Below are 20,264 nucleotides of genomic sequence, written 5' to 3'. Positions count from 1 at the left end.
TTCTGTGATGAATATCTGGTGGGGTAATTGTGTCAAACCACACCTCAGTTTCAGAACCATCATAGTGCACTACCAAAGTGCACACAGGTCTTTATATGTGTCTATTATGTGGTGAGGTGAGCCTGCGATAATAAATCCTGGCCTCCTGTCGGGGTCGTGGACTGTCAGTCTGAGTCTATATAGGCTTCAGCTCGGGCCCCAGCAACAGAGGGTTACTTGTAAAACATGATGTGCCAGTGGGGAAGATCACAGCCGCAGTATTTGCATGGGAATGTGCTCTTGGTTTGTACACAAAGAATGCTGTCACTCTGCATCATCGCTGCATGATGGACAAACTCGACTGGTCTGTGTGTGCGAGAGAGAGAGAAAGAGCATGCTGGGAACACACACCTATGTCAGACACACCTCTGCAGACGTATGCCCATGTACAGACGCCAGTGAGTCTGGGCTGCATTCAGGAGTGTGACTGTTTTTAACATCCCTTTGCGTGTATTGAGTACAGCCACGGTGAGGACTCATCCCTGCCCTATGACTGCAGGGCTCGCCTTTGTTCTTCACCCCTTATACAGACATAATTACAAGCCTTAAAGAGCCTCCTCACCTTGCTTTCTCTCTCCTTCTTTCTCTCCTCATACACCTTGTGCCTACACCTTTGATTTGCACGATTTTGACAGATATGCAAATCCCGGACTCAACCCTCTGCATTCATCTGCTGAAGTGCCTCACAACAGAACTGCACATATATGCCCATGGGCCTGTGTCTTTCAAAGCCTTTACTTTTGTGTTTATCTTCATTTTGGCCTCCCTGATCCCATTCATCTGTTGAAAAGTGTGACTTTCTTACGCGCCGTATGGCCACAGAAGATGTTTTTTCCACTCATAACAGGCTCTAAACACGACACCTGCTCCTACAACAGAAAACAAAATCTCACTGGGTGCCAACTGCAAATATTGCTACCATACTCCTAACACCAATAATGTTGCAGTAAATTTCTAATAGGCATAACCACATGCTGCATTCTCTCATGATATAATTTGCCAGTGAGGATTTACAGCTGCAAGGCCTTGTGTGTGAAGTCAGAAACTCACCCACAGTATGAGGCCTCTCAACAACCTTTTATTTTTTTTTTTATTGTGACTGAAATTTTACTATGATAATAATTTGTGGCTTTGTTCTGGCTGGCTGCATGGCTGAGGCCTGTGGGGAATCGGGAAGCAGTCCAGCCCCCAGCAGGCCTGTAGTGCTGCTGGGTTCCCAGTAGTTTTATGCAGGGTATAGGACATGACCAAAATGATGGGGTTGGACAGCAACTCAGCACCACGCTCAACCCACCAAACACTCTGCTTATAATTTGACTGCAGCTTACATGTGATTTAGCTGAGGTGAAATCTGTATCAAACTGTGCTGTAACACATGGTGACTCTATTAGAGTTTGTTTAAAACGTTCCTGCATTGGCAGGAAATCCATTCGTTTCTCCTCCCACTGTGTTTTTCTCCACCTGTGGATTTACTCTGCTTGAGAGTGAGTCAATAGACGCTGAAATATGGAGACAGGCTTGCTCTTTGAGCCTGTGGTCACCATTTTCTCCCCACACTGTATCCACATGCACCTTATGAGTTCTGCTGACTCTGCAGTCTGCACCACAATCCTGCCTTTCTTTGTCAGGTTAGTGTTTGCCTTTTTGTTTTATAAACTCTGACATTTAGTTAGAAATCATTTGAGTGACATGTGTGTAACTACCATGCTTCCACGCTTTATTCTTCCCATGAAGTATCATGGGACAGCGTGAAAACTAGTAGACAGAAACAAAACAGTTACAATGTGGGCTGGGTATTTCTGTTTCATATAAAGATGAAATCAAACATCCTTTTGGGTCAGAGTCATTTTTCTGTCTCTGCATTTGTTTTTAGAGTAATCATTATGTAATTACTGCACCTATATTACAATATTTATCTGCTTTTTACTAATTATGTAAAAATCCTGGTGCTATTTTTAATTAGGTTTATTGTACATCAGTTACTCCCTAATCTGGCTAATTTATGCCTTGAAACTAGGAATGAGGAGTGTTGAATGAGCAGTAAAATGTGAAGTTGTTCTTCTAAAAACTAAAACAACCCTGAGTCAGCATGACCGCTGAGCCACAAAGCATGCTTATGTAATGCTGCGTGGACACAGTGTAAACAACCAAGTTGTCTGTACATAGTAAAATATATCTGATTCATCTGTTTTCGATTTTTCTGTAAAATGTTAGAAAAATACAAATATGTGAGTGTTTGTTGCAAAATTAAAGGCGCACTATTCCAAATATCAGAAAGTGTTTCCTCAGTAAAGCTCTTTAATGGTGCATTAATTGTTCATTAGCCGGTGCCGCAGCGGAAATAGAGGTTTTACTGCGCTGTTTGCCATCTATTCGATTCAGTTACAGGATTAATGATTAACTTGGCAAATTATTACATTATTAAAGCGATTATTTAAATAACGGACATTTAAACTTTATTTCTAGAGGGAATTAAGCGCACTGATTATATATATATAAACGAAACAATGTCGAATTAATTTTATTTGAGTTATTAACACCAGATACGGTAAGTCTAATAGGTCTGAATTTCATTTAGATGCATTTGGCAGTTCCCTATATATCATATCTATGTAAAAGAGCATTGCGCAGATATTTGGAGTCATTATCGTACCTCGTCTTTTAAAACTCAACAAAATTGTCACAATAACAAATAAAATTCCTCCTTTGCAAAGTAAAAAGACATTTATTTAGCCCAAAGATCTAAATCTACTATTTAAAAAAACAGTATTAAATCTGTGCTTTAACTGATTTTTATTTGACGGTAAACGACCTGGTGGCATTCTGTGATAGACCAGAATAAAATGTCTCCATATGTCCAAATGAGAGATTATTTTATAGCCTATGGAAGGAGGTCCCTGCTGGCTGCAGAGCTGCATCCTGTATCATATGTTAATGAAGTTAATGGTGGAGCTCCAGTGACAGCTGGCTGCTGAAGACCAATCACAGAGCTCGCAGATGGAAGGCAGTATGTTTGAGGCTCCGCAGGCAGGAGGTGTTTGAAGAACCATGTCAGCTCCTCCAATGATGTAAAGGATCCCTTTCGCTTTTATTCGATTTTTGCCTCCTAAACAGTTGTGAACATGCACGCTGTAACTTATTACTGCGGGGGACTTTTTTTCACGAGCAATGCACTGGACTTAAGTGTGGATTTGTTCCAAGTTTTCCTCGCTGCCCGACAGAACTCATGAAACCCTCTTCAGAGCGACGGGTTTATGGACTCGCGTATTAGCTAATGATGTCTATGGGTTTCATGCCTGACAGTCTGAATGCCTCAGATCCCTCCAAATCGGCCTTTCTAGAGTTTGGCCACGGACATCCGGCACACCAGCAGCACTCCCCAGGACTCTCTCACATTTACCCCGTTCATGGCTTGCATGCCGCTGGGCACTCCCAGCACGAAAGTCCTTTTCCTGGCAGCGCGTCCTATGGCCGCTCTTTGGGCTACGCCTACCCCGGCGCGGTGAACCATCATTCCCCGTCTGCTTACATGTCCTACCAGCACAGCAATCACAGCAACAGCAGCAGTCTGGCCCACAGCAGATTAGAGCACACAGGTATGTGAGAAAGTCAAACCGAGCCGGACTAAATTGTTATATCATTAATGGCTATAAAATTCTGATTTCCCAATTCTGATTAAGCGCAATTACGCACAAGGCGCCAAATTCCCTGACGTGTTCCTGTTTGGAAAAATAGCTCACTTTAATAAGTCAACAAAAATAAATATTTTCTGTCACATATGATGTATAATATATAACACATTGCGAGCTGAATTAGGCGTTGGCGTCAGCAGCCATAATCTAAGTCAATCACTAATGTCCAAACAAGGCCTAGCTTTCAACCACCGCCTCCCAGAGATGCTCCCTCTTTACCACTCATCTTATATAATGAAGGCAGATGGTGCCATAAATTTTATTGACCATAATTTTCTGTGGGTAAGTCCAATTATGGCCCGTGTAGCCCGGGCCTACCTCAGGAGCTCGTTTTTACCCTCATTGTTAGTGCGCATTAACAACACGATTCCAGTAAATAGCAGTCCCTTTATCTTTGTGGACTTTGGGGAGTTCTCCTGCCACCCTCTTTAAAAATGATTCTTGTGGCATTGTTTGTTGTCAAGGTGTGAAGGTAATATTATGATCCAGTTAACTTGCAGATAACAAGTGTTGTCAATGCCACGTGAGTCCCTCACTAAAGCATTAAGCCTACAATAAAGCAGACTTGATTTAATAAAAGTGTGATCAGACCTTTTATGGCTATGGGATTTCATGACACTTTAATATAATTTAAGACGCACAACTTAACTTACAGTTTTTGGCTTTCAGGCCCTGAGACTGCTGTGTTTATAGCATGCAGTGCAGGGCCTGTCAGTTTCAGTATCTAGCACTATATTCCCTGTTTCTGAACCATTTATTAGTGCTCTCGTGTTGTTTGAGATGGTAGATTTGTTTTTAGGAGGTTAGGAAAAAGGTGAAACTCTGTTCAAATATGACCTGTCTTTGACCTGACCTACAAAGAAAAGTTATAAATCAAAAATGTCCTTATTCCATTCCATCGTTTTTTTTCTCTATTCAATCTTCAAGATCGCGAGAAGTCCACGGCAATTGAAAACAGGGACCTCCGTCTAAATGGCAAAGGGAAGAAAATCCGGAAGCCTCGGACTATCTACTCCAGTCTGCAGCTGCAGGCTCTGCACCAGCGCTTCCAGCAGACCCAGTACCTGGCCTTACCGGAACGCGCCGACTTGGCGGCCAAACTGGGACTCACCCAGACTCAGGTGGGGCCCCCAACTCATCCAGCAGTCCTGAATGGATCAGGGGGGAATGTAGAGTCAAATATATGTGCATTATATTAGCCTATTATTAATGAAGGTAATTGAGGAGGTTGTGCGTTTTAACAATCACTCAGCAATTAACCCTCCAGCCTAAAATATCAGGCCTGCAATATTTAGCATTTAATGGCTTAATAAACAGAACCACTAGACTGATATTTTATAATTGAATTAATCCAACTTAAAGCAGGCTGAAGGAAATATTGGTGAGAGAAAGTGGATGTTGACGCGGTTGAGGAAGGAAGCCTCTTATCTGCTTGTATTATTGAGGATCACAGCGCTTCTGAAGATCAAATGAAAAACCAAGTTGTTGTGATTTGTAACTCGATCCTTTAATGCATGCCTTATTTACTATACTTAATTTCGTGGCTGTGTTTCTTTTGTCAGCCCTGGTCCCTGAAGAGCTCTCAGTGAATGAAGCACGACCGCAGTTACAAAATTATCTTAAGAAAATAAATAAATCAGGAATTACAGGTCTGCAAATGAGGGCTTGTCCGCTGTTTTGAAATAGTTTATTATAAAATATAATTTGTGGAATTAAAGCAGTCACTTATAGGCTTAACTCGAATTTATTTATTGGCGTATTTATTTTTTGCTTGTCTCTATATTTCGATTGATTGCATTTGGTTTGTGTTTTGGTTGTGAAATACAAAATAATAAATATAACAGGTGCACGTGTTGCTGTCAACTTCTCATTCTCAAACTTCACTTTCTGCCATTTCATCGAGAAAAAAACAGATAAACAATTGGATCGACTCTGTCATCTGAGCTGCCTCCTACACATTTTTCTTAATCCCTAAACATCTATCTCAACAACTCTCTCCCAGTTATGCGCCGCCTCTTATGCTTAGATCTTTATAGAGTGATTCATTCGGCCTTTTGGTGCAGTTTATGACTATTCACACCATTGTTCTCGTGTAAAAATAGCCATCCAGGCTGGAATCAACAGAAATTTCAGTGACCCACCGCAGCGCGCTTTGGGCTGTTTTTATTTCACAATATTCCTTAGTCTTCTGATTGTTGCTGTTGCACTCATGCACCATTGGACTCATAAAACAACGAACAATAAGACAGCTCAGTTTTAATGGATTACAAGTGCCACTCAGCCATGAGGCTAAATGGCCAACAATGGGCCAGTAGTAGGCCTGGGATTTGCAAAAATAACACAGAAAAGATGAGAGTTATGAGGAGTTTTCCCTTTTATTGCTCCCAAATGTTCACATTTCAGGCCAATTCTAAAAAGTGTATTGAGTTTAATTGGGGGAAATATGCTCATAAAAAAGCCCTTCACAGTATTATTTCCTTTATATTACTGCTGATTGTTAACCACAGTGACAATTATCTGCATTTTCTCTTTTTTAGGTGAAAATATGGTTTCAGAATAAGCGCTCCAAGTATAAAAAGATCATGAAGCATGGCAGCGGATCAGAGGGAGAACATCTCCACAGCACTAGCTCCATCTCCCCCTGCTCGCCCGGGTTGCCGCAGCTCTGGGAGGTCTCCATGGCGAACAAAGGAGCCCAAATGCACCCAAACAATTACATGAACAGTTTTGGTCACTGGTATCCAAACCACCATCCTCACCAGGACGCGATGCCCAGGCCTCAGATGATGTGAGTGGATTGTTTTACGGGGGTCGTGCAGGCCAGGTGCTCAGGCCTATATGAAGCGCACTTCAGACTACACTGAACTTGCTCTCAAGGCCTCTTCTCAGAACTGAATTGTGTTTAAATGCGTGTTTTAATAGAACTTTTCCTGTATTTGTGTGTGCGATTTGAATTCACTCTTCAATGAAAAAAATTCGACCAGACATCACATTTATTTTTCAGATTTGTTAACAATGTCAGTGAGACTTCTGGTGCACGGCCGCAACTCACTGAAATGTGGGCTCAGTGTGTGCAGTTTAGCAAAAGACTGGATAAAGGCTTTTTAAAGAATATATTGTGTGCGTGGGTCTATTTCAACGAGTTTTAGCTGCATTATCCAACAAATGCTATAAGCGTTATGCAAATAAATAGCTGTTGGATTGGCGTTATATTGTGATTGATTTGTTGTGTGACATGTTTGCTTAGGTTGCTGATCTATTAGTGAAATGTTTTCATTGTCAAACATATTGATAAGCAATGGAGCGTGTGATGTTATTCCTCAAACTGTTTCCAGAAATGTAGATTAATAATCTGCCACAGAAAAGGCTTTGTGATCTGGGGGTAAAATACAGTACTTCAACACTGGCTACTTAACGTACAGATTTGTATTAACCAACACAATGGTCAGTCCGTGTGATAATTCATAGCTGGGATATCAGCTGTCTTTTGTCCATCACCACAAAAACCTGCAGATCTGCTTGGATTTCCACAGTCATCTCAAAACGTGGGTATTGATTCCTGTTGCTTATATTTGTTTACACTATTAATTTTTAATTTAATTTTAAAATGATCATTAATTTATAGGCAACAAAATGCTCCTCACTTGCAAACACCAAATACTTCCCAGTACGGTGAAGCAAAGAGGGTGCTGGGTGCCACTTTACGCACGGTTGTGTTCTGTGTAACTTTTACGCATGGACAAAGGGGCTATAACGACACATGCTTTCCGAATAGTTTCTTTGAGTTCTGGTGTCTTTTTTTGTTGTTAGTTTAAGTTCATTTTGTTATTTAAAAAGACAACACATTTTAATCACATTGGCTACATCTGTGCGTATTCTCTCAACCAAACGTACATTTTTATCTCTAAAAGTCACCAGTGAGGGGCACATGCCGTGAGGAGAAGGATGTGCAAGCAGGCGTTTGGACAATATTTTCCTTCACTTTCGCCTCGAGCGAGCTCAAAACAGAAAACCTCCCCGTTGTCACAATAAAATGACAAATGGCCTGCTATTCCTCCAATAAACTGCGCCTGATTTATGGTCGTTTGCACTGATTTGCACATTCTGGCGTTTACACTGTTTAAACACAGAGAATTAGTTATTTATATCTTCGCAAACACACATCCCACAATCTTGGCTGATCTCGATTAAATGGGGGTGTTGAGTTCTGATTAATGACGCCGAATAGTGCGTTTAAAAAACATCCACTAACTTCTTTTTATCTTTTTCATTCGTCACCCTGATGTCTTGGCTGTCTGGCAAACATTAGATACAATTTGTCTAATGTCACACAGACACACAAGGACCAAAAAAATAACTAACCAATCATACATGCAGGTTTTGTGGAACCATTTTCTCCTAATATTACTGGAATTAAATTTATATTTATATTACAGGCGTAACTCTTCAGGGCTTATGTCATTTTAAAGGGCCATGACATCCAATATTTAAGGGTTATTCACATCTCATGCTTAAGCAAAGGTGTCCCATCACAATGCATAAAAAGCTAGATTTTACCATATCAACTAAATGCTAATAAATTAAGTGAACTTTAATTGTGCACTTTTCTCACACAGATTTGCTAGAGCTGTTATTTCTAAGATAAAACCACACTGTTTTATTACAGCAAAGCCACTCTGGATGCTCACAAATATTATTGCATTCAAAGACAACACATCATACCCATTTTTAACTACATTCAAGCTGGTATGACCACCACCTCACCGGTCATACAGGCTACATACAGTCCTGTCTTACCTTAGTCAGAGAAGTGCAGCCTTGTTCAGGAGGTCTAAAGCCTGCAGTGATGTTTCTCTGAAGAACAAAGCCACATCAGAGCCCTGTGTTTTCACTCCTCCAAGCTGATTTTCTCACATAACGACAAGCATTGTGTTACATTAACATCTCCTTCTTTATATATATGTATACACCCCTCGTGCCCTTTCCCTCATTCCTGATGATTATGTGCCTTGTTAAACATGCGGGCCCTGGGAAAGAAGAGGCGAGAATTGCTGAACCAAGTGACGGGGCATCAGGGAAAATTATAGGCAATTTCACATCTCCAGATTAGAATAATGGCTTGTGGAGTTGGACAGACGGAGTACCTTTCAAACGGGAGGGCAATTATCATGCAGGCAGATTGAAGAGAAAGTGAAAAGGCTCCTCGTGTAATAGACAAGCTAAGAGGAGACGTGAGGCTGGGAGATGGGTTGAAGGGTAATGATAAAGGCAAGTCTGGCTGTATCAATGCTGTGGATGGTTGGAGTTATCAGATACGAGGTGTCTGATGGGGTTTAATTGCAGGATAGCAATAAGAGGGAAAATAGCTTGTTATTAAATCCCAGTTTCTTTGAATGGACGAAAGGCAAAGCAGGTCTCCAGGGTGATTATTGTTATTAACTTGAGTGAGCTGACATCTTGGGTAATTGTGAGCAGCTTCCCTGTTAGAGAGAATGAATGCATGATTTGGTTTAATCTGAAGGAAGGCTTGACTTGGTTTGGGGCATGATGCACACACACACACACACACACACACACACACAGATTAGATTCACAACACTGGATTTAACTGGATTGTTTTCTATATTTTTAAAGCTTTTCCAGTTTTTGTTTGTTTGTTTGGCTGATTCTCATTTCTGGAGGCAACATTTTCAGTTTATATAGGTCAAGGTGAGCACATGGAGAAGCCAAATAGGGGAAGGTTTTATCATGATGTGATGACTGGGCAGTGAAGCATCAGCACATACAGCCCGGTCGGGCCCTGGCCTGAGGTCAACCAGGGTTCACGGTTCCTCAGCTGTCAAGGATGCCTTTCTGCCTTCATTTCATCCCAGTTTAAAGCAAAATGGAGACAGTGAGTGATCCTAATGCGACCGAGGCTCGGCCCAGGCCTGGACAAAGTGTTGGACAGCTGCTGGAAATCTTTCCATGGATGCATTTCAGTTCCCGACCTCCATCTCAACCCATATCGCTGCACCCTAGAGACAAGTGCCGACACCACACTGCTGGCTGTTGCAGGGGGCACCGGCTCTATTTAAGGTGCTGTGATGTTGTGCCATGCAGGATCACATTCAAGTTCAACAGTTCACCTCCATGGCTACTTACACTTGTTAATGTTTAGAGATGACATATATGGACAAGTCTGACAGGCCACACATACAAGCACAGCCTGTAGCGAACACACACGTTTGTCTTAGGCACAAATGTTTCCCCTGACAACCGCAGCCGAGGGCCACACATGCTGAGGGAACCACAGAGGGGAGGTCACATGTACTCTTGATGAGATTTCATTGATATTAAAAGGCAATAGTACTCATGTTGCTTTTGTCAAATCAGCACAGTGCACTGAAATGATGAGTGATGCTGTAGACAACTGGTGTTGAGTTCAGGGAAATAAACCAAAGGGAAGCCATTAGGGAAATGAGACTCAGAGCTGTGATACATTTCAGTTTTGGGACAAAATGTTGACAGAATGTGTGTTAAGTTTGGTAGAAACATGTACAGTACTTTTTAGAATTAATTGTAAGTGTCAAAGAAACCAAGAAGCACACTAAAAACCTTTATGGTAAATGTGACAACAACAAAGATGAGTTTTTATTTTAAATTTATTTTAATATAAATATGTAATCGCAAATTATTGCATTAATAACTATATTCATTATTATTATTAAGTATTAATAAGTTACTTTGTTCAATTACAATAAATGAAATTATTTTTTTTTACTGGAAATATTATGCTATTACAATAACAGCTTAAACCTAATTTAGCTTAAAATAAATCTACTGATATAAATATTTATTAAATCTCTTAATATGGATTGCGTAATGCTATAATTTCCATTAACGTACAGGCCTTAATTTCAGTTGTGTAAGCCTCTAAACAATCAAGGTGAAAAAAATATTCAGCAAAAAAAAATGTTTTAGTAAGATATTTCTTATTAAATATTATTAAGATTTGTATTAATTAATTATACATGATTCTAATGTGGACGAATATCTATAAAGTAACATTATTTGATAATTACTGTGTAAGAGAATAATGTTCCCTAATTCCCACACATCTTTTCTTGACAAGTGAAAATATATTTGGTCACACACTGGCGCTTAAGGACTTTTTAAATCCGCATTTTAAGCTGTAATGTTCTGAAATCATTGTAATGACACACTGTTGCCATAAAGTCTCATACAGTAACACCTTCAGTATTTAGCGCATACCATTCTAGTGACTGAACGCAGCAGGTTATAAAAGGTTATAAAATCACTATAACGCCGTGGGTACATTTTCTCTCAGTGCGTAATGGCGCCTTGGTGGTCCATATGGATGATATCGCCATTAGCAGTTTCTTCATTATGTGTTCTTTTTCCTGCAGATTATTTAATAACGCAGAGTTCATGTGGCCAAACCGTGGTTATTGTCCACTGACATTAGTTATTAGCTGTGAGGACTGCCTCACTGTCGCTGTCATTACCGGAGTAGTTGTCATGTTTATCCAGCATCTCTCAACTAATTAATATCACTGTATTCCCCAGGTTTCACATGTGTCACACTCGCTCCCATTAGGCCGTTTCATCACCTGGGAAAACCTTTGGCTTTAATCTTTTTTTTTTCAAGCTTGAATGCTTTACCATAAATCGCGGAACATGTGCTTAAATGTATTCGGTAAAAAGTGAGTCTTCATATGAATGACCAATGAGCTCTCTCAGGGCAAAAACCTGCTTATCAGCAACTTGGATCATTTGTCAGGAGAACTATCTTGCTAAATACAGTAGAATGAAATCAAATATCTACAGTAAAACACAAAAAACAATGGGGTCTTCTTATACCTTCAATATTTGGCAACGTTTCCGTCCATCCCGCTGTGCGCGTGCGCGTGCGCATGCGTGAGACCCCCTTCGGCAAAAGACTGGCTTCACCCCCGCACAACCCTGTGTGTGTGTGTGTGTGTGTGTGTGTGTGTGTGTTGCAACGCGCTGAATTCTCTCTCTTGTTATCTGGCAACAGAACAGTAATAAAATCGAGTGACTCCAACATGTCTGCTTGTATGTCGCCTCCTACTGCAGCGCTTTGCACGCAGCTCACAGCACCAAAAACTGGTCGGTCCACTGTGCTGTGAACATTATAGTCTTTTTAACCCTTTGGACCAGTGAAATAAATAACCTTTTTTATCTTTAATTGATGAGGTCAAAAATATCTTGCAGAGACAGTTTTGGTTTAGACAAAATTCTAATTAAAAAAAGGATTCATCAGTGCATTAAAAACTAGCACTACAATCCTCTGCCCAGTGTAATACCGTACAAAACTGTTCTCACAAGCGGATGAGTTCCTATTTAGACCTTAAGATGCATATATTGTTATTAAATATTCGTTTTTGTTAATACGCAATAAGCAATTTTTATGCAAGTAAGGTATTTATTTATTTATTTGTATTTAAGAGAGCGATCAAAATAATTTATTTGATTTATAAAAAAGGTTCCAATAGGTGAAACTAATGCGAGCAAAGAAAAGTTACTTCTCTGTGGTGTGGACCTTATCGGCCCTACAGTGAATTATCTGCACGGTTTGGAGGCCGGACGGTAACCTGTTTATAAAGGGGCTAGACACACAACATGCAAGTAACACCTTTATTCAATTGACAAGAAGGCAGCAAGTGGACTAATTACATGAATATGAAAATGGTTTTGGAAGCACCACAGTGCAGTCTTTCCATTTCAGACAAATATGATCATAGTGGTTCTGCATATAAACACATATTTACAGCCTTCGACGTTTTATACAAATCTTTATAAATATGACCTGAGTTGTTTTGGACGCACTCTCTACAAACTCACATGCATGATTTGAATGTAGCATGGATCAACTGCACAGTTTTGTCAATATTCGGTTCGTGGTTAGGCTACATGTTTGAAAAAAAAAACAACTTTGCATATTCATTTACAAAAGAAGTTGAAGAAATACATCAGAAGCGATAAATAATTTAAAAAAAAAACCACGCCAGATGTCCGTTAAATATGCCACAAGTGATCAGAAATCCCTTATGTGCTTTGTGAATGTAAACCCCATTTCTGAAACATTCTTGATCATCCAAAAACCAAAAGCAATGTTTCACTTCAGGCCTGCTCCCGGTCCACTCAACCATCGCTCTGCAGAGTCATTGTGGAGAGACCTCTTTTGACAAAAATAAAATATGAGGCGCTAAATCTGCTCTTAAGTCACTGTTAATAAACAGCTCCCACGCTTTGCTGTGGGACTGGGTGGTGCACGGTGCCCGGGTGCTGTAGGTGTGATCCCTGCTGGTACCAGTGGTTGTTATAATCCTCCAGGTATGGCGGCGACGAGCTGTGCGTCGGCTGCGGGACCTGAGGTCTGCTGATCGGGGTGTTCTGAGGCGTGCTGTTCTCCCACACAGCCGGGGAGGGCGGGGAATTGCAGGCCATGGAGTCGCTGGCGTTAGGACTGTGCTCCAGGGGAACCTCGCCGTTTTTGTACAGTTTCTTGAATTTGGACCTCCGGTTCTGGAACCAGATCTTGACCTGGAAGAATACCAATGGGAACATTAATTATAATGCAACAGGAAACTTAGATTAAACGTGCTATAACATATGTAGAATGTTTGTATAAATGTAAGCTTGCATGTAAACTTAATAAAAGTACAATTCTGCAGTATTTTACTAAGAGAAAATAGAGGATTATAATTGTTTAACTTGTATCTAAAAAAAAGTGTATCACACCGAGAGACAGAAATCCAGTGTCAGCTGTGTGTAATTACGCATGAATAGCTGATTACTGAGCAAATATTTTGCTATATTGGGAGGCCCTAACTCGTCTGACTCTAAAAGTATTGATCAATTAGAAACTACCAGGTGTTATATCTTACCTGTGTCTGAGTGAGGCCAAGCTGAGCCGCCAGCTCCGCTCTCTCGGGCAGAGCGAGGTACTGCGCCTTCTGGAAGCGCCTCTGCAGAGCAGCGAGCTGGTAGCTGGAGTAGATCGTTCTCGGCTTACGGATCTTTTTCGGTTTTCCATTCACCATGCGGACCTCTGGCTCTGGCTCTTCTTTCACTAAAAAAGGAATAAAATATTTTGATGAAATACACCATTATGGAAAACGTGTGTAAAACTTTAGCTTAGTGAAATAAAAGTGACACCATCGCGACACAATGTGGATGAGCTGACATGAGAGTATGTATGCGTAAAAACGCTTATACAACAAATATTTTGTCACAATAATATCTCAAAGAAAAACTAAAATGCGGCTAAAAAAGTGTCTCAAAACAAAAACTACATCACTGAGCCAGGATCAATTTATTTTGTCAAATTTCCAAATTGGCAGGCGAGTAGTAACATATTAAAATTGATGGAGTGAATATTATTAGTTTTAATCAAACCATCATTGTTTTATGGCCAGCTGTTAATGGCTGGCTCCTTCCCAGGCGGGCTGTTAAAAGACGACCCAGCAGCCGGTAGGCTTCCACTGAGCAAAGGTTCATTTTTTAACCTGTAAATCCATAATAAATCAAACAGGGGCGAGTGAATAATACAACTGGCATCATAAGATAGAATTTATGGAGACATGAAACCTAAGAAAGCGTGTAGTTTGACTGAACTTCAGTATATCACGCTGCATATTCATTGTCTCCAATTTGTACCACAAATGTTTTCCATTAAACTAAAGCGAAATTTAAAAAACAAAACGAAAGATGATACATTAAATGAAGATAATAAATAAAACAGAACAGAAATAAATAGCTGGTAGTTCAGTATGTTTCCATATGCAACCGGGGCTCTATTAAAGACTCTTTGTATTGTCAACTTCAGGCGCAAATAACATTATGCACACCTGACATTAAATCGATCAAATTAAAAATTCCACAAATTATCTTAACATTTACCTGAGTTTGGAGGCGAGGCCTGCAGGTGATCTCTGTTGTAATGTGCGTACTGTCTGTAGCTATTTGTGTACGGATATTCAGATTTGGTGGCGTAGGCTCCAGCGGCTCCCATTCCGTTCAGATTAAACTGGTGATGGTAAGAGTTCATGGGCTGTCCGTACGCTTGACTCTGATAATATTCGTGCTGGCCGTGGGCCGTCTGTCCGCTGTAGTAGCCCATGTCCGTCACCGAAGACTCGGGGAGAGTAGGAGAGTCCTTGGAGTTCGGGTGGCAACTCATAGATCCTGGTAGATCGGTCAAAATGCACGCAATCTTCTTCTCATACGTCTGTCCGGCGCTCATGGTGAAAGCAGCCCTCCAGAGAAAAGAAAGAAAATCCACTGGTGGATTCTTTCGTTGTGGAGTGCGCAAAGTAAAATCGCAACAAAAGAACTGGTGTGTGTGTGCGCGCGCACGCTCTTTTGAACGCACAGCTTAGGAAAAAGTCTATAGTCCACTGAAACTCTCCCAGCTGCAGGAACTTGGTTGTGGCATCGCTCAGCCCCTGTGACACAGAGTTATAGAGAACTGAGCTGGAAGCTGCCTTCTCATTGGCTCCACAGTTTCCCCCCTCTCGTGCTCCAGGCGAAGTGGTGGTGAAACCCAGCCTTTTAGCCAAGAGCGCCTATGCACGCATACCTCAGTGCCCTGAGTGGTTTTTTCCCTTTAGATTTGCATTTACCTGTTCACTGGGTGAACATGTAGCTCTGTAGGCCTCCAGAGACTGTCTGTCCAAAAAAATACAACAACACACAACTACATATAGGTCCAGTCTTTCTCAACAACTGCATCAGCCGCAGGCTGGCACCAAGATGTTACAACACAATAGCAGCCATAGTCTTTCTAAAGCCTAATCCTGCAGCCAAACCGTCCCCTTAATGTTTTTATGCAATGTTTTCTTAACAGTGCCTAGAGATCACACTTTATTCAGCCTATTGTAAGGCTGCCAGCCAGCCTCCCACAGACTCCCATTGTCATTCAAAGGTGCTGTCGGACAGTGAACTTTACGTGAAAGAGATGGGAGAGATAGGTAAAAGACTCGTTGAACTGATATTGCCTGCGGGTAAATTCCTCCACACTGTCCGTGTTGTGTGTGTGTGTATGCAAATTAGACTGAGACTGTTAGAAAATGACGGCAAAGATCTGTACACTCATTCACACGGTATATAATGTGGAAGGTAAACAGTGCGCAGTTTAATATTTATTTACTTATTTATTTTGAGGATCATTTTGATAAACAAAAATGTAAAAAAAAAATATATATATATATTGTTTCGCTGGTCATTTAAAGTGGAGATTTCAACTCTGTCCGTTTTATTCTGCAGCTCATGTGCTGTCAGCTGAAAGCACGGTGCACAGCGCCCCCTGCTGTATTCATCCACACAGGGAGCTTTACATGCAGCTTTACATAGCTGAAGATGTACAAACTGTACACTGTAATGTGTTCTGCCGGCTACTGATAACATTTCCCACGGTTACTTTAACATTTTTAACACACCACAATCTCAAGTTTTTAAATGACCCTTCTGATATTACATACATTTCCTTTGTAGCCACTCATGTCTGATAAACTACCGCCCTCTTTTGGTAAGTTTCTGCAGTACTGTCGCGTTAAAGGGTCAGTTCACTCAAATTCTAGCAGGAACTATAGCCAGATAGATTCAGTTTTGCATACTGTGCTATCTGAACCTGTATATAAATTAACGAAAAATAAATATCATATATAACAGAAACAAAAGATGACCTTTATACTGAAAATATTTTGCCTCAAAACTATAATCTATGTGCTTATAATTGATCTTTCTGAAAGCCCATAGATTCACCGACTGCCCAAATGAAAATATGCTATTTTGTTAAAAACGTTTCCACCCAAAACATAAAACATACAATCAGAAACACAAATATAAGTGATTGGACATGTTCCACTCTGGTATTGTTACCATCAACTATTATAAAGCTAACCCTATACCTGTTGAGTCACATAATTTCTGAAGATAAAGAAGTTTCCTCTCATGCCTTTCGGGGGCGCCAACTCACAAAGTTGAATGGTGCAGTTTTATCCCAAAAGACACAAAGAGAGCAAATGCTTATCCGTTATTTGACATTTATTCTTAATGATCAAATACATGTTTAATTTTAATATTTCAAAATACCAATTCATATATTTCAAGAGACTTTATAGCATGGTGAAATGCTTTTTGAGACATTTGTGATTATGTTTGTGGGTTCCTGCAGTAATGAGTGTTGGCTTACAATTAACTAGCACCAGTGGTCTCTGTTCTTAACTAGACTCATTTCATCTTTTTCTCCCAGTTTTTGTAACATTATTGATTCACTGTTTGACTGGACGACCCACATTTAGTTCCGTGATTAAGGAACTATTTAGCTTAACAGTGTTGGGGAGTAGTGAACTATATGTAATTAAAGTAATCATTTAATTACATTTTGCAGTAGCTTGCTAGCTATGTTTTGTAGCTTTTCAGCTACAAAACATAGTGATTCAAAGAGTTAAATTCATTTTTCTATCACTTTTGTGTAGTTAATGACTGAAACTACAAAACATTTTGGGCCATAAAAGTAAATGAAAATGGCTGTCTATTATTTTGTGGTTTATGTAGTATAAACTGTGAACAAATGAACACTTTTTGCAATCAAATGTTTTTATACTACTTTTTAGTAGTATAAAGTAGCATAAGTTAAAGAAACTATATTTCTCTAGGTTAGTTTTGCTATAGTTTATTAGTAACTTACAAAGTTTTCAAAGTAGCTTCCCAACACTGTAAGTTAATGAGTAACAGTTTCTTGTTGTGATAGAAACAGAAATTTTCCATTTAGAAGACAGTAAAGAAGAGAAGACTGAGCATGATCTTTATTTTTGGGCAAAGAATACAATTTATTAGATGTTTTTTTGTAAGGCAGCTTTTGAGTGTAAATATTTTGCCAAATGCCACTAAACCTTACAGTATGTTTAAGAATATCTGAGACAGACTCTGTATGTCTCAAGTTATGAAACCTTTACAGACAAAATCTGTGGTTTTAGCAAGTTCTCAGGTCTCACACTTTAAACTCTCGCCAAACAGCAGTGGAAGTTTATAATGTGGATTATATATTATATGACACTAGAAAAATGAGGAAATAGAGACACATTCAGTCAATAAACAGGTAGATATACAGAACCCTTTTCTGCATGTTTGCACTAATCACATTACAGAAATGTTTCAAATGTACAAGCAGAAAAAACACACATTCAAAATTTAAACACATTAGTACAAAAACATGTAATCTAACAATGTACGTTACATATTTAAAACTGACTCTAGAGAGCCACAAAATCTGTCAATTAATAATCTATGAAGTATCTTCAGTCCTGCCAGTCTTACATAAATGGAAGGAGCAAATAAATTGATGTAAGATTGAAACAGTCATATTATTGTAGTATCACAAAATATCCAGTAGATGGTGCACATGTATTAAATCTCAATGTAGTGGTGTCAATTTGCAAAGACTGTCTGGTCACACACACCAGAATGTGACAGTGTAAATGTATGAAATCCATTGTCAGTTCATTGTGGCCGTATTGTGTGTGTCTATTGTTTGATGTAATGTCAGTGCATCTCTTTAAGCAAAAAATAAACATGTTGCTACAACAAGCTCCTTTCAGGGTTTAACTAGTGTAAAGATCAAATACTGGACTTTTCACATATAGTAAAATCTGAGGTTTTGTTCCTTTTTTATTATGTGCTAAGGTTCCTGAGGATTTTTTTCTTTTCTTCTGAGAGGCTTCGAGGTGCACCCGTAAGAGATGTAATGCTAGTAGTGTTTATTATGAGATTACATAACCTGCCTAATACAAAAAGAAGGATTCCAGATAAACTCTCATGTAGCCAAAGTTCAGAAAATTACTATGAATTACTGCTTCATTGTTTCTTTCCATTTTCAACTGTAAAGTAACCTGCTATCCAGTTACACCTGTGAAAACCCTTTATGTTATTGCAGAGACCAGACCCTCTAATCTGCAAACTTGGTGTTTGTCTTTGATCCACAAATGTCATTCCAGACACCAGACAGTGAAGAGACTCCCAGGTGCAACCTGTATGCATAAACCCGTACACATTATAGTCTGATATATATAGTATGAGGTGAAAATGTCTAAAGTTTTTGTCTGAAATATTTTTTTCTGTCAGAGAATATGTAATTTATCCACGGGTGAAAATCTATCCTACACAGGGCCAAATGAGCTCTCTACACTCAACCAATCAAACCCTCACAACACAGTAACATGAGACAGCTTTCAGGGACATGTTTTGTACTTTTCTAATGCAGTGTGTAAAAGTGGAACAGCTGGCGTGGTTCCAACGCAGGACAAAAGCTTAGGCCTCGCACAGACAAACCTCAGCAATTACTGGCTAACTAGGGTTTGGTCTGATTGTTGTCAATGTAAAAAAAAAGAGGTACCTTTTGTACTGTATATTACAAATTGAGTCATTTTCCCTCAGAGAAAATAATTTAAATCTCATTTTCAACTTCTCAAATCTTCCTGAGAGTTATCAGTGTGATTACGGACGCACCTTTAGGACAAACAGACTCTAGTGACGCTCAGATATGACGTATGAGGGAGAATCAGAGAAATACAGTCTAATCTATTCTCAGGACCTTGATAGGACGACAATGCCTGCAGTTATCAAACAGTATCACTTCAAGTACAAGATGTACCTCTCTCCATACCCTTATCTGGTCTTTCAATATTGAAATTCCAACTTCAGCATTCCAGATTGAATGGATTCTCCCACAGACGGCACAGTGTTATGAAGCCCTCAAGACAAATATGGGACGCTCTGTTGTTTTGTGCTCACATGAACACTTGTTGTATTGCTAGTGTAGAAAGCTTTAACAACTATGCAGAATGCCATGTGCCTGCATGACTACAGTGACTAAACACATTTATGCATATACCTACTACCATTCAAGGACTTCTATAGCAACACTAAGTGCTATATTTAACCCACAACACACAAAGGGGATCCCCATCTGTACAGTAATTTGTATATGATCCCACATACATACACCTACACTGCAGAGGATGTTTAGGATTTAATTATGAGAGGGACATCACAAAAACAAACTCCCCTCATTGCTTCCTACACCCCCGCAACAATCAACGCAATTTCATCTCCCTTTGAAAACTTCAAGGCAGCAGCGTGGAGCTCCTTTAGATAATGAACCGCCACTGGCTAGTTTGTGCTGATCTGATTGAATGGTCAGCTCGCTTGGGGAGTCAGGGCATTCTCATGAGTGGGAGCACTGGAAGTCTATTAACTGCTAACTCTCTCTTTCTCTCCCCGCTCTCTCGCTCTCCCTCCTTCTTCAGTCCTGATTAGAGATAAAAAGAGAAAATGGCAATGAGTCAAGGACTTTGAGCCATCTGTGTAATGTAGATCTGTATGTCCAGACAGGAAAAAAATCACCTGATGCTTTTTACTTCTACTACTCTTTCAAGAGTAAAACGTTGTCGGTCTTTTCTCCAAATGTTTCCAGATATCTATTAAGTACATGATCTGCAAAAT

At 39.9% G+C, this 20,264-nt stretch overlaps 2 protein-coding genes across 2 annotated transcripts; one reads left to right on the top strand and one right to left on the bottom strand.

The window, feature by feature from the left end:
- Window positions 1-3,081: 3,081 nt before the first annotated feature.
- On the top strand, window positions 3,082-6,887 carry dlx4b (distal-less homeobox 4b). Its single transcript, XM_035667115.1, has 3 exons — window positions 3,082-3,635; window positions 4,659-4,852; window positions 6,269-6,887. Exons 1-3 carry the CDS (start codon window positions 3,314-3,316, stop codon window positions 6,521-6,523), a joined length of 771 nt encoding a protein of 256 aa, XP_035523008.1. The 5' UTR covers window positions 3,082-3,313; the 3' UTR covers window positions 6,524-6,887.
- Window positions 6,888-12,658: 5,771 nt separating this feature from the next.
- dlx3b (distal-less homeobox 3b) lies at window positions 12,659-15,186 on the bottom strand. Its single transcript, XM_035666195.1, has 3 exons — window positions 14,661-15,186; window positions 13,646-13,830; window positions 12,659-13,301 (listed from the first exon to the last, which is right to left on the bottom strand). Exons 1-3 carry the CDS (start codon window positions 15,001-15,003, stop codon window positions 12,987-12,989), a joined length of 843 nt encoding a protein of 280 aa, XP_035522088.1. The 5' UTR covers window positions 15,004-15,186; the 3' UTR covers window positions 12,659-12,986.
- Window positions 15,187-20,264: the final 5,078 nt, after the last annotated feature.

This window comes from Morone saxatilis, unplaced genomic scaffold, assembly GCF_004916995.1.
Source record: "Morone saxatilis isolate NCDOM2014 unplaced genomic scaffold, NCSU_SB_2.0 Contig1, whole genome shotgun sequence".
NCBI classification, from domain to species: Eukaryota; Metazoa; Chordata; class Actinopteri; family Moronidae; genus Morone; species Morone saxatilis.
Note: the sequence above shows the minus strand (reverse complement) of the source record. Positions and strands in the feature narration are given on the sequence as shown.

Coding starts and splice junctions, on each gene's coding strand:
- dlx4b (XM_035667115.1), top strand. CDS start 3,314: ATGATGTCTATGGGTTTCATGCCTGACAGTCTGAATGCCTCAGATCCC. Junction 3,636..4,658: donor CAGCAGATTAGAGCACACAG/GTATGTGAGAAA, acceptor TCAATCTTCAAG/ATCGCGAGAAGTCCACGGCA. Junction 4,853..6,268: donor TGGGACTCACCCAGACTCAG/GTGGGGCCCCCA, acceptor TCTCTTTTTTAG/GTGAAAATATGGTTTCAGAA.
- dlx3b (XM_035666195.1), bottom strand. CDS start 15,003: ATGAGCGCCGGACAGACGTATGAGAAGAAGATTGCGTGCATTTTGACC. Junction 13,831..14,660: donor GGCCTCGCCTCCAAACTCAG/GTAAATGTTAAG, acceptor TTCCTTTTTTAG/TGAAAGAAGAGCCAGAGCCA. Junction 13,302..13,645: donor TTGGCCTCACTCAGACACAG/GTAAGATATAAC, acceptor GTATTCTTCCAG/GTCAAGATCTGGTTCCAGAA.